At 45.6% G+C, this 16,224-nt stretch overlaps 2 protein-coding genes across 5 annotated transcripts in view; both read left to right on the forward strand.

The window, feature by feature from the left end:
• LOC147419234 (Pentatricopeptide repeat (PPR) superfamily protein) overlaps positions 1-15,019 on the forward strand; it is a 58,243-nt gene extending 43,224 nt beyond the window's left edge. Inside the window, exons 5-12 of one of the 4 annotated variants that reach the window (XM_086506262.1) lie at positions 11,718-11,802; positions 12,640-13,059; positions 13,144-13,251; positions 13,355-13,422; positions 13,511-13,598; positions 13,668-13,739; positions 13,837-13,890; positions 14,735-15,019. In XM_086506262.1, the coding sequence (XP_086362388.1) occupies positions 11,718-11,802; positions 12,640-13,059; positions 13,144-13,251; positions 13,355-13,422; positions 13,511-13,598; positions 13,668-13,739; positions 13,837-13,890; positions 14,735-14,815 (976 nt within the window). In that variant the 3' untranslated portion in view covers positions 14,816-15,019. Of the gene's footprint in view, positions 1-11,717; positions 11,803-12,639; positions 13,060-13,143; positions 13,252-13,354; positions 13,423-13,503; positions 13,599-13,667; positions 13,740-13,836; positions 13,891-14,734 lie in introns of those variants that run through there. The other 3 variants (XR_015187192.1, XM_086506264.1, XM_086506263.1) reach the window with 3 other exon arrangements.
• LOC147419235 (uncharacterized) lies at positions 14,829-16,224 on the forward strand. Its single transcript, XM_086506265.1, has 2 exons — positions 14,829-15,135; positions 15,808-16,224. The coding sequence occupies exons 1-2, from the start codon at positions 14,829-14,831 to the stop codon at positions 15,873-15,875; spliced, it is 375 nt and encodes a 124-aa protein (XP_086362391.1). The 3' UTR covers positions 15,876-16,224.

A 16,224-nucleotide genomic window follows, 5' to 3' on the forward strand; every position in this document is an offset into this window, starting at 1 on the left:
ATTGTGGAGCTCTTTTCTACCCGCCTCTTCATTCAAGAAGATCTCGTTCAGAGAACAGATTGAGCGGTTTACCTTGGGTCTACCTACAGAGATCCGAGATCACTGCGTGGAACAGAAGTCAGCTTCTATTTAGGAGTTGATGAGTCATGCGAAGCGGGGCTTTGCCATTCACTCTGGCAGTTTGACCTACCCCACAGATAAGGCCATGACACAACGAGCCGAATAGACTTCTGGGAATGAAAGTAGAAAGAAAAAGAGCAACCCAGAGAAAAAGGATGCACGATCCAAGCTTACTCCCGAGGAGAGAGCTCGCTTTATCAGAGAGGGGAAGTGCTTTGGATGCCGGGAACATGGACATATCTCCGCGAAGTGCCCTAAAAAGGCACAGAAAGAACAGAATGATAAAGACGACGACAGGGCTGAGAGTTCGAGAGCAGCTGAGGAACGTGGCAGAAAAGGCAGATAGAAAAACAGAACTGATACCACATGGCGTGGAACGTGCACCGAATCTAATGAATGAAAGTACAAACTTTGCCGCTTTTGGGGCAAAGTGAAGGATCAAGAAGGTCTTTTGAAGGAGCCAAGGCCAACTTCTTTTCACTTGGAATTGGCGGCTCGATTTGGAAATTACGCCCGACAGACTGACACCACAGGCGGAGGTAGTTCGACTGGCACCCGGATGGGATGTTGCCATTACACCGAGCATTGGCAAACTTTGTTTGCAATGACAGGGGGGTTCAGGGCACGCGAGTGACGTTCTACTTGTCAAAAGAACGCCAAGATTTTTCTCCACACTCATGCCGATTGCTTTTCAGAGGGCCTGAAGATCAAACCCTTGATCTGATACGTGGAACCACGCCACCGAATCGGCCACCTTATCGCGTGAGCCGAGTACAGAATGAAAAGATTATGAACCCAGTGAAAGACCTCTTGGAAAAGGGTCTTGTCCAGCCTAGTACTTCACCGTATTGCTCTCCAGTGTTGTTGGTTTTGAAGAAAGACAGATCTTGCATCGATTATAGCGCTCTCAACAAAATCACCATGAAGAACAAATTTCCGATTCCTAGGATCGATGATATACTTGACAGGTTACAGGGATCCTCGTGCCTTAGCGGGATTGACTTGAAGAGTGGATATCATCAAATCAGGATAGCGCCAGGAGATGTCTACAAGACAGCTTTTCGGACGACTTTTGGGTTATTTGAGTTTTTGGTGATGCCTTTTGGCTTAACCAATGCTCCTGCGACATTTAACCGGATGATGGACAGGATTTTTCGAGAGTACAGGCTATTTATTGACACTTTCTTTGACGACATCATTGTTTTCTCCAAGAATGAGGCAGAACACAGAGATCATCTGCTTCAAGTCTTTCAGGCATTACGAGATCACATGTTAGTGATTAATGCAAAGAAAAGTGAATTTTTTCCTACTAGAGATACACTTTTTGGGACACATTGTGTCAGTCAGGAGTGCAAATGGACCCGGCCAAGATAGAGACTATCCGTGATTGGCCCGATTTGAGGAATGTCCATGAAGTTAGAAGCTTCTAGGGACTGTGTTCGTACTACAGGCGGTTCATACGAAAGTTTGCAGAGGTTGCTTCCCCTTTGCATATCTTGACATAGAAAGGAGTACCTTTTTCGTGGGGACCCACAGAGGTGACTGCCTTTCAGACATTGAAAGAGAAATTGACTACGGGACCTATTTTGACTTTGCTGGACTTGCAGAAGTCATTTGAAGTATATTGTGATGCTTGTGGTCCTAGTCTGGGTGCGGTCTTGATGCAAGAAGGCCATGTCATAGCTTATGAGAGCCGTTTGTTCTCTAGGTTGGAGATGACAGCATAGATTTTATGAGAAAGAGCCTTTGGCAGTTATCGATGCTCTTACTCAGTGGCGGCATTACCTACCCGGAGCGGATTTTACTGTCTTTACAGACCATCAGAGTTTGCGCTACTTCTTGTCACAGAAGCAACTTTCGGAAAAGCAGATGCGGTGGGCGAACATCTTGTCACAGTTCCACTTCCAGATTGTCCATGTGCTGGGACAGAAGAATGTGTTGGCAGATGCTTTGTCTCAGAAACCGTTGGTTCTGGGTATTTCTGCGATACATCATAGGAGCTTCGAGGATATGGTCGATCAGTATGCCACAGAAACAGATTTTTGCAGATATTTTCACACGGATACGGGATGGGGAGACAGTAGCTGGATATTCCCTTCGGGAAGGCTACTTGATGAAAAAGACTATGGTGTGCATTACACAGCCGTTGAGGGATAAGGTTATCACTGAATGCCACTGTCCACCTTTTACGGGTCACCGCGGCATTGCTACCACCATGAAGAGGGTAGAGAGATACTTCTTTGGGCCGAGACTCAAAAAGGACGTGGAAGAGTTGTGCGTAGTATGCCAGAAGGTCAAGTTTGACAGGCATAAGGCACAGGGATTGTTACACCCTTTACCCATACCCACCCGCCCCTGGGAAAGTATTGAAATGGATTTCATTTTTGATCTCCTGATTACACAGAATGATCACGATGATTTTCCGATTATATGGCACGTCTGAGATGATTGTCTCCGACAGAGACCCCTTATTTATGAGTTTGTTTTGGAAGGCAATTTGGGAGAACATTGGCACGCGGTTGCAGTTCTTGTCATCGTTCCACTTGCAGACTGACGGGCAATCTGAGATTGCCAATTCAGTGGTTTTAGATTTATTGAAGTCTTGTATCTCAGATTAGAAGACTCAATGGAAAAAGAACTTACCTTTGGTGGAAGTTGCCTACAATAACACGATACACTCTTCGACGGGGAAGACGCCATGTGAGATTGTTGAAAGTGCTGCGAAGGTTCCATCTTTCTTGAGCAAGAAAGATTAGATATTTGAAGCGGATGAATATTCGCGAGATTTGGATATGGCTATTGCCAAGGTTCGCGAGACTTTGCAGAAGTCTCAAGAACGACAGAAAAAGGCAGCGGATCGCCACCGTCGCGACTTGAAACTGAAGGAGGATGATTGGGTGCTCTTACGTTTTGAGAAGGCACGCCTAAGAAAGAAAAAGGGAAAGGAGAGGCTTTTCCAAATCTTAGTATGCGATACTACGGACCTTTCCAGATTACTGAAAAGATAAATGATGTCTCCTTCGATTGAAACTGCCAGATACTTGGAGGATTCACAATGCATTGCATGTGAATCTCTTGAAACCTGTTAAGGGTGATGTGGCTGATGATGGGGAGCCTGATGAGCAACCCGAAGTGGAAGAAAACGAGCAGATCCTTGTTCCTGAACAGATTTTGGCACATAATGATACGAAGAAAGGTAAAGTCCGAAGGCGGTTCTTGGTTTAGTTCAAGAACTTTCCTGCATTTGATGCGAAGTGGATGGAGGAGGAGGACCTAGCAGATACTCCTCGGATTGTGAAACTTTACCTCGATGTTTTGGTTTAGCATAGTCTACTCCAAACGGAACCCAGAATTCAGCTTGGCCGAAGATCTGGTGCAGTGGGATGCACAAGAGGGGAGTCACTCCACTCCTTTGTCAACAGATGCCTTGATTTTGATACTAAAGTCACTGATGTCTCTTTGAGCTTCAGGGATACTGAGAGCAGACATTATTCTGTTGGATGACTTTATGAAATGGAATTCCTGATAATGATACTGATTTGTTCTTGACTTCTTGTGAGTGCAGGAACTGATGCCGAAATGACTGCAGCATTTTGGTCTGATTGATCTCGAATAGACATGGTTGCAATAGGGGTTAGTCAATCGAACATCGATGAGGTCCCGATTGGACCTAGATGTGATTGCTAGCTACATTGCCGATAAATCACGGTCTAAGATCGGAATGAATGTTGAATGTCATGTGATGTCCTGTGATGTCGTGTGATGTGACTGTCGATTTTGTACATGTGCTAGATGTGTGTTCCTAGTACGTAGGTACTAACAGTCAGTGTCTGCTAAGACGGTTTATGGCTTTTGTCGGTTTTGCAGCCGTAATCGCGGTCGATTACAATGCTTTCAAGAGGGGGGTATGTCACAAGTGATGACGTGGCGGACAGTAGAAACCCTAATTTCTGCCAGAAACCCTAATTTCCGGAAATCACAGAGGCTTTTTTTTTTTTTGAAATGATGAGCGACGCAAATTTTGGTTTTTTTTATTAATCAAAGAGAAAAGACTCTCTAAGAGAGAGAGAGAACTGATGCTTTTTATTTTTAAAGCTTTTGGGGCTCTGCTTTTGGGCATCCCTTGTATCTTTAAATAAGTGGTGAGGGCTTCACTTCTCAGAGCATCTGGATGCAGAGTCTGAGAGTGAAACCCTAACCGCTCTCTTGTACTTTGATGATTGATTAATATAAAAAGAAATACCGAAAGGGGTGCCAGTCTTTGGGGCCAATATCTCTAGGCACGGAACTCCGCCGGGCCAGTGCGATTCTATTGTGGTCTGTGAATTGTTTTGAAGTGGTTTTTGTGTGCTGTCGCGATTGATTTTTAACTTGGAGTGTCCAAGTCCGTTATAGTATAGTCTCTGAGATAGCCCGAACTGAGATGAGAACCTCCAGTCGCGTGAAGGCTCCCATCCATCTTGGCGCTGCTGACTCGAGAGATGTGAGCCACTCAGCTGGTACTGCCTCTGAGATGTCCTGACACATGCTCTCCACCCCTCTCATGCCCTGTAAGCTGAACGCCGTGAAGCTCCTCTGACAAGCTTGAAAACTGTAACCAGTCACCTAGAGAGCGTGTTGGACCCTCTGCCATGGGACCCCAAGAAACATGAGGCCGACTACCAACGAAGTGGCTTATCTGAGTGCTAACCATGGGGTTCCAAACAAGGGACTGTCTCAGGCACTCCTCCGTGCAATTAGGCTGACGCTTCTCCAAGCCTCGTCGCAGTTGCTCCCAAGATAGGAGCAGACTGCCAGACTCACAGCGAAGCGGTCCTCCAGTCTCTTGCTCAAGCCAACTCTGTGCATCTCTGTGAAAATCCATCGAGTCGAGGGTCGCCAGGGGCCTCCAGCCTGAAGCACCCTAGCACTAAGCCGCTGAAGCAAGATCTCCTTGCAGGGCTCCTCACCTAGAAGAAGTCCTCTGACGAAGAACTTCCCAAGAAGGGCTCTGCTCTGCTATGTTGAATCTATGATCCCCAACCCTCCCTGAGAACAAGGAAGAGTGATGACCTGCCATGCCACTCTGGCCCAGGCAATCTGAGTCACGCCCTGACCAAAGGAAGTTCCTGATCAGCCTCTCTATCCGACTGATACAAGAACTCGAGAAGATCCAACAAGAAGTGATGTACCAGATAGTAGCCAACAATACCTGATGGTAACTACAACTCTGCTTGGCAAAGAAAGTCGTGCGGAGCTCCAATGTAACAACTTCCTCCTGATAGACAGGAGCAGGGGAGCAATCTGTTGCTCGGGAGTCAAGTCCAAAGCAACCTGACAGCCCAAGTACGGAAGTGCAGTCCCTGGGGGAATCCACCTAAAACCCTCACCTGGCATCCAATCGGGTGTAGGAGCACTACCAACCGAGAAAGCCAGTGCGCGAGATGCACAACAGAAAGTCTCTAGAGCCTGCTCGCACCTGTGTAGGTTGGCCTCCTGGCCATCCAAGTACAAGGCTGAGTCGTCTGCAAACTCAGCGTCCAGTAGCTCATCTCCTCGAATAGGGAGTGCTAAGCCATGTAAGCCAACCTGCTGTGAAACCAAAAACCTGCTCATCACCTCAGCATAGAATAGAAAGAGGAAGGGGGCAAGAGGGCAGCCCTATGATCCAAGCATCTGCCCATCCTGCGTAGAGTGCCCTTCAAAAAATACAAGTCAACTTTGTTGTAGGCCTTCTCAAAATCGAGAAGAAGAATCACCAAATCCTCACCACGGAGCCGCGCGAGGGCAGAAGCCTCCCAAAAAGTAAAGCCGTGTGCAGCTGTAGTGGCAGCACAAGCCTGTGGCGCATCTCCTCAGTCACAAGACAAGGCATCTGTGCCCACACCTGCTCTCTGCATGCATCCTGACGCTCTGACTGGGGCTCTGCAGAAAGTAAATCACCGTAAAAGTCAGTAGCAATTGCACGCATGTCCTCTGGCTCTGAAGCAACTGACTCGTCGGGCCTCCTCAACTAACTGACCTTGGCATGCGTATGTCGAGGTCCCACTACCTCAAAGAAAGCGCCTGTCACTCTGTCACCCACCTGGGTCCACTGAGATGCCTGTCGATGGAAAGCAAACTCATGGCGCCTCTCCTTAGTGCCGACGAGATCCTGGCGAGCCTGCTGGAACCGCTCCTCCAACCAAGGATTGTCTGGATGCTGCTCCTGCATCCTCTGCAAGGAAGCAACGCCCCGTCGGAGACACTGCTCCTTCTCTCTCGCTGCAGCCTGGCGAGTCAAAGACTCCTGAAGAAAGAGTCGACTAAGGTGGAGCAATTCCTAAGGCCACTCTGTGAGCAAGAGATTCCTGCATGTCTAAGCTCTCTGTCCATATAGCCTCCACTCGCTCTCTAAGCGCCGAGTCTAGCAGGACCCTCTCTGGGATGCGAAGCATCGTGCTCCCCCTCTTTTGCCTATCAATCACTGTAAGAATCACTGGAGCATGGTCCGAAAAGGAGGTCCTTGCCAGGATGCAAACTGTCCCACCCAAGTCACAGAAGTGGTCACTAGTGTAGAAGCGATCTATCCAAGATAGATTCACGCCTCCCACTCTGCGGTCCGAACGAGAGAAGTCCAGGCTGTGTGGGGGCCTCACAAAGCTGGCATGCTGCCACACATTTGAAACCCGCAGATTCATACAAATCCTCTCCCAAGCTGCCAGCTCAACTCCATGCACAGTAGTATGGCTACCACCAATCCTGTCAGAGGGTTCCTCCAACATGTTGAAGTCACCCCCTATGCACCATTGCTCTGCTTGCGGTAGAGACTTAACAATCTGAGACGAAAACTCTGCCCATGCACTCGCCGCATTGGGCGCATAGATGTTCAAGAAACCAACGAGACAACCCTGAACCTGCATAGTGATCCACTGAGCCCTGCCTGGCACAATAATCCCTCTGCCCACAATGGCCTGCTACAAAGAATGCAATAGTCATGCATACCCCACCTTGGATGCCTCTAGGTCCAAAAGCAGCTGACCAAAACGTCTCATAGCGACCACACAAAATCTATCCACATCGCAAAATGTGGCTCTCGCAGAGATGGTGCTCCTGTAGCATAAGTATGTCATCTCTGAAGCTCCTGACGAAGCCGACCCCTCTGACGCTGAAACTGGGGCCCTCCTAGTCTCTGCACATTCCATGAGACGATCCTCATGGAGTCAGTGAGAGAAAACAGATGTTGCCTTTGAGGCCGGTTTGGATGGGGAGTAATTCGCATCCGAACGACCTCTAGACAAATGTGCAAGAAGTGATTGTCTCGCCCAGGCCCAAGCTGAGCGTGCAGCCCGAAGGGCTACATCCTCTGTCCAAGAATCCTCATGCACAAATACATAACACGGAGGGCACTGAGTGTCAGCCAACAAATGCACCACAATGTGCTTGCACCCTGCTACATCTGGAGGTGTCACGTTGAACTTGGCAAGAGGCCAAAGAGTCTGTACCAGATTTGTCATTGCTAAGTCCTTTGTGTGGTGTGAGAACTCAGTAGCCTGGATTTGGAGCCAGTCAAGAACTGTGTGCTTGGTCCACTCTGTGAGATCCCTACCACACAATGGAAAAGAGAGACCCATCGCTGTGTCCAGGGCCTCAATGCCTCTAGCACTAGTCCTGTAAAAAATTAGCCACTTTTGTGGCTTTTCGAGACTTTTGTAAAAAAAATTCCAACACTATGTTAGTTATCTAAATAGAAAACGGTTTCAGGGAATTATAACCAACACTCAATATGAGTTGATAAAAAATAGTATAGAGCTAAATGAAGGTTTAAAGGTGTTTTTCCATTGCCATCTTCTACAACAAATTTGTGCGGATGGACAAAATTTTTCTATTTTCTTTTGAAAGTAAATCAAATTGTTGTTAAGCAAGCCCAAACTTCTTTGAAAATTCTCTCAATAGGTATGTGACAGATGTACCAAGCTTTTTTAATCCATATACAAAGATTGCCGACTTTTGTTACTTCTCCAAGTTAAGTAGTGGAGTGCCGTTTTACGTAAAATTTGCTAGTTTTAGAAAAGTTATTTTTTTATTTTTGAGCTTTTCATGTAAATTTTATACGTGGAAATGTTTTTTATACCTTGAACCCATAATTAAGAAGTTTCATGAAATTTTGATGTCATATACAAAAGTTATGTTTCATTTACTAGAATCCTGATGTGAGCCATTTTTGTGGCTTCAGCCAGTTTTGTGGCTCATTACAAGTCTAGTGCTGGGTGCAAGAAAGAGGACGTGGACTCAAAAGCTGGCCTCCTCCAAGTCGGGAGAGGAGTCACCCAGAATTCGAGTGAAGCTGTAGTCGAAGAAGTCCCAATGTCTGCGAATGTCGAAGCTGGTAGGGACCGCTGCAAAGGGAGAAGTGTGCACCAAAAAAGACGGCCTCATGTGGGGCTGTCCCTCTCGAGCCCACATGGCTCGTAGCGAAAGCACTACCAAGAGAACGCCTCGCTGCAGAAGCTGTCCAGTACCCTTCGAGCGACTGAGGAGGAATGGCGGAAGGGGCGGGAGACGAGGCTGTGGGCCCCATCGGGGAGAGAGGAGGGGCGGGAGGCGAAGGTGGAGGGGGGGGAGGGGGGGGAGGGGGAGCGTCTGAGGGAGAAGGAGGCGGAGGTGGAGGAACAGAAGTGGACGGGGCCTCCTCAGGCAGGTCCTACTGAAGGGGGTCAAAACGGTTCCCAATCGGAACCCAGTGCTGCTGAGCTCCAGAAAGTCGGCCACTAGGGGGAGCAGTGGGACGAGCCCTCCCCTGTCGGCGGCGGCCAGGCACCTGCTGCCAACCATCACCTAGCTGATCACTGGTCTCTGTCGATGTACCAGCCTTTGAATCCTATGTATCTGGCTGCTTGGCATGCTCAGCCTTGGGGGCTGTGCATGCGCTGTGGGTCGAGGTCTGTTGCGAGGACAGGCCTTTGCCATATGGCCCATCTGCGTGCAAATGAAACAGTGGTTCGGGAGACCCAAATACTCTATACTCTGTCTGATCCATCCCCCACTCACCCTAGGCAACAATACCCCCTTGGGGAGGGAGTGCGTGTCACGACCGAGAATCCGCACAATAGGTAAACCTGCGGCCTTGGCCACAACTGAAGCTGCCGTGCATGAAGACTCCAGAACTGTCCCGAACATGGAACCAATCCTGGGTAGGAGGGGAAGGTACATTCGCCTCAGGCCCGGGAAACAGACCGAAATCGGCAAGTCTGCCTCCTCCTCGAGAACATCTATAGTAGGGTCAAAACCGTGATGCCAATGTTGGAAGTAAGCTCGAGTTGCTTTGATGCTGAGTGGGCTCATCGAAATCACCTTAGTTGTCATCTCTGCATACTCGAACTCGACCTGGTAGTACCCTCTCCCGAGGATCTGGACATCAATGATCTTGCCCACATCGGAGAGAAGACGGGCCTGTAGTAAATCCCGAACCTCGCTCCGACTGGACCGAGTGCCAATGATCTTACAGATAACCGAAGTGTCTTACAAGCGCTCCACTTCGGCATCAAGCTCGCTTGCTCTTCTGGCGAAAGAGCAAGTTGAAGGGTCGGCTCCGCGGTGTCGGGCGAGGGGCCTTCAGTGGAGTCCCTCTGAGGTGGAGCAGAAGCCGCCATTCTGTGTCTGTTGCTGTTGCGAAGGCGAACGAGGGGGGGTCGAAGACGTCGAAGCGAAGGAAGCGAGTCGGCATCGCTGTGAACCAACTCCAATAGAGACACGAGGTGGGTGTGGGGGAATGCGGGCAGGCTGCAGCCAGCGTGAGGGGGGAGGGAGGGGTGGGCGGACAGCTCAGGGCAGCGTGCGCGAAGGGCGGGCAGGACAGGGCAGCGCGAGGGGGGGCTGAAGGCGATGGCGAGCGCGAGCGTGGGCAGCAGCAGCAGCGAGCATCCAAATCCGAGGTTACCCAATAGTTATCGATAGCACCTTTCGATTCAACAGTTCCGGCTGCAGTTTCCTTGATAGCTGAAAGTTCTCCAAAAGTATGAAAAGATGGAGGACTTTAGACCATCCATTTGGTTGAATTTCAATCACTTTTATGAGTAGAAGCACACAAAAAAATAAAATTAAAAAAATAAAATAATATATATATATATATATATGTGTATGTATGTATGTATGTATGTGTGTGTGTGTGTGTGTGTGTGTGTGTGTGTGTGTGTGTGTGTGTGTGTGTGTGTGTGTGTGTGTGTATATATATATGTATATAAGCCAATCTAAGTAAAACATACAAAAGTAAAAAATGATGGTCAAATTGGGAGGTTATAGATAACTTGAGAAAGTTTCAAACCAAGTAGACCATAAAGTATATTCACTAACCATAGAAAAAGAATTAACATCTTAGAAAGAGTTATAATGAATTTATAATGCACGGGTACGGAAGTACGGTTGGAGTACGGTTCTCGGCCCTGCCTGCCGAACCATACATGACCCTAATTTAATAGACAAATATGTACAAACTAGTAAACTACTAAACATTGAAAACATCTTTCTCGAAAGAAACTTTAGACTTGAGATGTAAACCCAACGCTTCAAAATTGAAACTTGAAAGCTTTAAGAATCCGCATATCTCACTATCAAGTATGACTTGTGAGTAGATAGAAAACTCCATAGATCATAGCTAATAGGAAACTGATGAAATCCAGAGGTGCATGGTATAACAAACCTAAAGTAGCATGAAAGAAAAGAAGGTGAAACCAAGGAGTCAAGACTACATGCATGGGAGTCGAGAATAAACCATCAATGACCAAAGCTAGCTACAACTGCAAGCCTATGTAGAGGCTGGGATGAAAAGTGCAAAATATCAAGCGCCTTACAAAACAAAACAAAAAAAACTCTTCAAAAAGTCAAGTATGGTTTACTTTTTCACACTAGTACGGAATACCCTTTTTCACACGGGTACAGAATTGAACCATACGGGTGTGAATCCAACACTGGTCTGCGTTAAAGTGTGTGCTTTGGGTTTTTTTACAACCAAAAGAATGGCTCCAAAAGCATGCGCCTGAGAAAAGCAGGTATGTATGATGTGTGTGTGTGGCCTCCAAACACAACAGGGCGTAGCTGTTTTTGTTGCCATATAGTTCATCTGATCATCATCTGATTAAAGAATGCGTGTGGCTCAATGAGAATGATGCAGTGATTAGTGATTCAGATGTTAAGCTCTAAACCAAAAATGCGCTGCAGAAAGAGCATACAGCCAAAGAGAAGGAGACGCAGGCACTAGAGATGCTGTGACAGATTATAGTTATACGTGTAGGGCACCTTATTTCCTCCTACAAAGCCAGTTTAGAAAATGATGCTTCTCATGTGGAGCAATTTCTCTCTCTAGCAGAATCCTGCAAAAGATGACCTGATAGACCGAAATCGAATTATTAGTGTATGTTTTTTTTCACGGTTACTCCTCTTATGTGAGGGTCTGCACCAATATAGGCACCGTTTGGGGAGTGGATGGTGCCTGTTTGGATCCGCCTCTAGGTATAATACTTGATTATATCTTTTCTAGAGGGACTTTATAGCTCTTCATGTCTTCTCGATAATTATTTCTGCTTTTTGTACTACTGCTGCATTGGTCTGCTGTTCTTACTCTTCCATTGCCTTTCATGCAGCATGAATACCTCTGCGTTTGAGAGGGGCCTGAGAGCCTTAAGGTTGATGAAGCAACCTTTACCCTCTGCAGTACATTCCTTTGTGGTAAAACTCTTTGCTTGAAAAAATTGACTCTTGTATGCAAGCAATTTGGTTTTGCAAGTTTGTTGTGAATCTGTTAGAGGTCAGTTAGTTGCTTGAGTTGATTAAGCCTAACTTTTCATTTACTTTAAACTTAAGGCATAGGTATAGGGTATGGAGTCTGGACTGTATCTTGTCAATACATATGAGCAGAAGTTGTTAAACTGTACCTATTCATTTCATAGAAACAGTTTTTGATGTTGGATACAGAGAACTCGGGGACTTCAATCAGAAATTTGAAGAAGGTTTTTTTTATCAGATTCTCAAGAAGTTTCTTTGACCTTCAATTTTGCTAAGCCTATGAGAGCCTTTACAAGATCAGTGACTCCAGGTAGTCCAGAACGTTGACTTGGCAGCAAGGTGATTGGGTTATGCCTTGATGAAATTAGTGAATCCTAAGAATCCAGAGGGTGTTAATGTAGAGTTGACAGCAGGCAAGGTCGACTCAGCTATACATTTTAATTAATTCCATGTTTATTTTGGCTATTTCTACTGTATTGGTGATGACAATATAAGGTATTCCTAATGGCTTCAAAAAAAAAAAAAAATCGCTATTGACATAGTGCAAAGGACACTCTAAAGAGAAAAAAACTCTAAAGGGAAAATAAGCAAAGAAAAAACAAATGTATAAGTGCACTCGACCATTTCTATTTATATAGACACAAAAAAATCTTTTGACTTTCCGCTTCCATGGGTCTTTTCATTTCCTAAACTCACCCTTCACTTATGCACTTATGATGTTTTGAAAGGCTTCCTAGATGGGGGAGACCTAAATAGATTCATTGCTTTTACTTTTTAAAGGTTCGGTCCCCAGATGGAAATGCTCGAACGCATCGTTTTGCCACTGCGTCAGCCGACGTTCCAGCACAAGAAGGAGAGCGTGTCACAGTAGCTGCCGCTGCCCCAACGAACAGCTCTAGGGGTGTTGGGCCTTTCAAACTAAGTGCCAGAGCTCCAGGATGGCGTCCTAGTGAACCCATGTCAATAATCAATCACGTCACTGGTTGCATATACCCTTTGTTGAGAGCTCCACCGAAATCTGGCAGTGGAGCTGCCTTGGACACCTCAGTCATTATTCCTGCAGCCTTGCTATTAGCAAGTAGTGATGCAGCAACGGCACTGATTGATCCAACACTTCCACGAACAGTAGCTATTAGCGCTGCTGTGGCCACTGTCCTTGGAACAGCAGCCAACAATTGGTTCTTACCTCGCTTAAGTCAGGTATATTGGTTTTCACCTTTAAATAGACATAGCTACAGTTTGGAGGGTAGTGTCTCACGGGCTGGAAATACATTTTTTGAACAGCTCTCTCAAAGAACTGCTGATGCAATAGCAGTGCGACAAGAATTACTGGCACAGTATGAGGTTTTGCAAGCACGTCTTCAGGAGCTTACACAAGGTGCTACAGAAGAGGTCTCTTTCACGGTCTTGCGAAAAGCCATAGATGCCAGTGTTGGTTATGGATGCTTGCCATGTGCCATTTTCTTGCATGCCTAAGAAAGCCTTCATTTTTTAGGTCCGAATGCTTGCCCGGATGTGCCAGCTGCAGAATAAGATGGAGGCTGTTCAAGAAGCAACTTACAGGTAGTAATAAGGTCTTCTTTCAAGTGTCTCTCACCTGCTACTTTCTGGATCTTCTTTCTTGTGTCTTAATTCAATTGCTAGTCTCTAGTGCCCGCATGGAGCGTGTTTGCAGTGCTCGGGAAGGACTTGATCAGCGTCTGGCTTCAAGATTGGAATTGATTGACAATTATGCCAAGGTAGGCTGTTCCATTTTTTAAGAGGAAGTGCAGTTTTGGAAGCCTCACATGGCCAACGTTTAATATCAGGTATCCTCTATGATTGAGATTGAAGTCGAAATGGATCTGGATGTCTTGGCTGCGGAGGCTGGAAGTACTGTGGTGTGTGATAATTACATAAAAGGACAATTTAAATGAAGAATGATGTAAGGATCATTTCTTTGTTGAATTTCTGTAATGACTTTCCTTCTTTATGCAGGCTAACATAGCTGCACAAATTGAGCGCTTGGCAGAGGTTGAGAGATTACAAAAGGTATGACAACTGGAATAACCTGTGACAGTTTTCATTATCTAATTAGGGCTGAACTATTTCTGGTGACCAGTCTGTTCACCTTGCCAATTCTTGCCCATTGTGGGCCTTTGGGAACTTGAGAGATAACAGAAGGTACGATAACTGGAATAACCTGTGACAATTTTCAATATCTAATTAGGGCTGAACTATTTCTGGTGGCCAGTCTGTTCACCTTGCCAATTCTTGCCCATTGTGGGCCTTTGGGAACTTGAGCAAAATCCAATCAGCTTTCTTAAAACTTAAAACACAACGGTGCTTAGCATTTTGCTTGTGCTGAGAGCAACTTATGGTATCTTTGACCTTTTGAAGGCAGTTTGTAAATCATGTATATACTCATCAGCTCAAAAGATACCATAAAATGTTGAAATTACAGTTACTTGGGGGTGTGTCAGTGAGTGGCAGAGCGATCGGATAGATGTGGGGGTCAAGGCTTTTTCGGTCGTGGATGTTTAAGGATGCACTGAGTGTTAGCCATGTACTCACCCAATCCAAAAGTTAAATTTAGCTCATTTTTTCATCTTTTTATTGAAATTCTGATATTCACTAGCATGGAGGAGTCTTTACTATCAAGCTTTGAGATGGAACACCGTGCCCTGCTGGTTTGTCTCAAAGGTAGATGTGCAATGGGCTGACTTCCTCTCAGCTGGATGCTGTCTTGTTCCTAGAATATTAATTGGACAGTCAAGCATGGTTACCCTTAATCGTTTTTTTTATAGTTAATAACGTGAGAAATTGCCAGCTGTGTGGATAAAGTTATTGTAGTTTATTGCAAACTCTCAACAAATTGTTCTTTGTTTGTGAACAGCAATGGAAAATACAAGCGGAGGCCAATGATGAGCTCGAGAGGCTTCTTCGGTCCTCACCTGTCCTTCCTGATATTGCATAAGGAAGTTGAAGTCATGGCTTGGCTTATTCAAGGTATCTGCAAACCTGACAATGGGCAACTTTCCAAGGGTTTTGCAACCACCTTCCCTGTCTGTAGATGTATTATGTATATATTTGCCAAGTCATTTTGTAATATTATGAGACATGAAGATAATCACCTGGGGGCTTCAAACAATGTTTGCAATCCACATTTTTTGTTGCCTCAGCATTATCAAAGGATTCAGGATCCTCTGATACATGTGTTTCAAGCTAAGGAGGCATGTTGTCTTGTAACCTGTCGGGAAAAATATCACGAGGGTCGAATCCGTTTCCTCTTTTCTGGTAAGCTTCACTATGTTCTTTCTTAAGTACTTAATTTTTATGTGGCTTGAATAGAGTCTAGATGTGTGAACAATAAATGAAGCAGAGGAAGAGTCTTGATGCATGAGAAGCCTAGATGCATGAACATTTATGACTGAAAGAAATGCTAGAGAAGAGAAGGGTGGAGGTAAGCACACTGCAATGTCAATCACCTTATAGAAGAGAGGTCAGCCTCAATCATCAGCAAGTGTTGCGTCACCATATTCTCATGAACTTCCTTGTGTTCTGATTAACTTGTGAAGATTGCAGGGAAAGCACACAAGTAGAAACAATTTTGTTGGGCATTAACCCTCCTACTTCCCTTTAGGTAAAAGTATTCGGTAAAAGTATTTAAGTCTTCCTTTTTTCACCTCATTCTTGTCTTTTTACTCTTTGAAATTGTGGCAGTGAATCATTTTTGTGTACATGCTAGCAACCATACTAGCTAAGTGTCTACCATGCTCACATCCATGATTCAAGTGCACACATCGTCATATGTATACCTATATTTGCCTCTCATGACCACCTTACGCTGCTTGAGGTAGACAGGGCATCAACAAAAAGATTGAAAGAGCTATCCATTACTATATCAAGCGACCACCTATATATGACAATACATAACCATTTGTACTCATTGGTGCCTCTAATGACCAGGTAAAGATGATGCCCAACATATTGAATGTTGGAAAATTGAAAGAGCTATCAAATACTATATCAAGTGACCTCTTAAAGAAAAAGGGTATGAGGTAGAGCCTTGAGGAAAACTTGCTTTGGAGTCAAAGCTGCCCTGTTGGCTGTTTAGAGCTCCATGAAATTACTCTGTTTGACCAATTTGCCAATGCCTAATTACAGCTACCTCGCTGCCTCCCTCAAGGAGTACCGTAACATGAGCAGGAGACTTTCTGCAACCTCCTGGCGGCAGTGCCCAAAGTCTTTACTATCTTTAGGATTTCATCGCACAAGGGATCATTCAAAAGTTTATTGCTATATGGCACTGACATTTTGGATTTAGTTGTATATGAATGCTTCTAACATTCACTCTTTGTGGATACATGGATCCATCTTCATGAA

Source organism: Adiantum capillus-veneris, chromosome 29 (assembly GCF_014529385.1).
Source record: "Adiantum capillus-veneris isolate H3 chromosome 29, ASM1452938v2, whole genome shotgun sequence".
Classification (NCBI taxonomy): domain Eukaryota; kingdom Viridiplantae; phylum Streptophyta; class Polypodiopsida; order Polypodiales; family Pteridaceae; genus Adiantum; species Adiantum capillus-veneris.

What these genes read in the sequence shown, in the direction of transcription:
- LOC147419235 (XM_086506265.1), top strand. Translation starts at nt 14,829, where the DNA reads ATGGCTTGGCTTATTCAAGGTATCTGCAAACCTGACAATGGGCAACTT. An exon ending in AATCCGTTTCCTCTTTTCTG is followed by an intron (nt 15,136 to 15,807) that starts GTAAGCTTCACT and finishes TCTAATGACCAG; the next exon opens with GTAAAGATGATGCCCAACAT.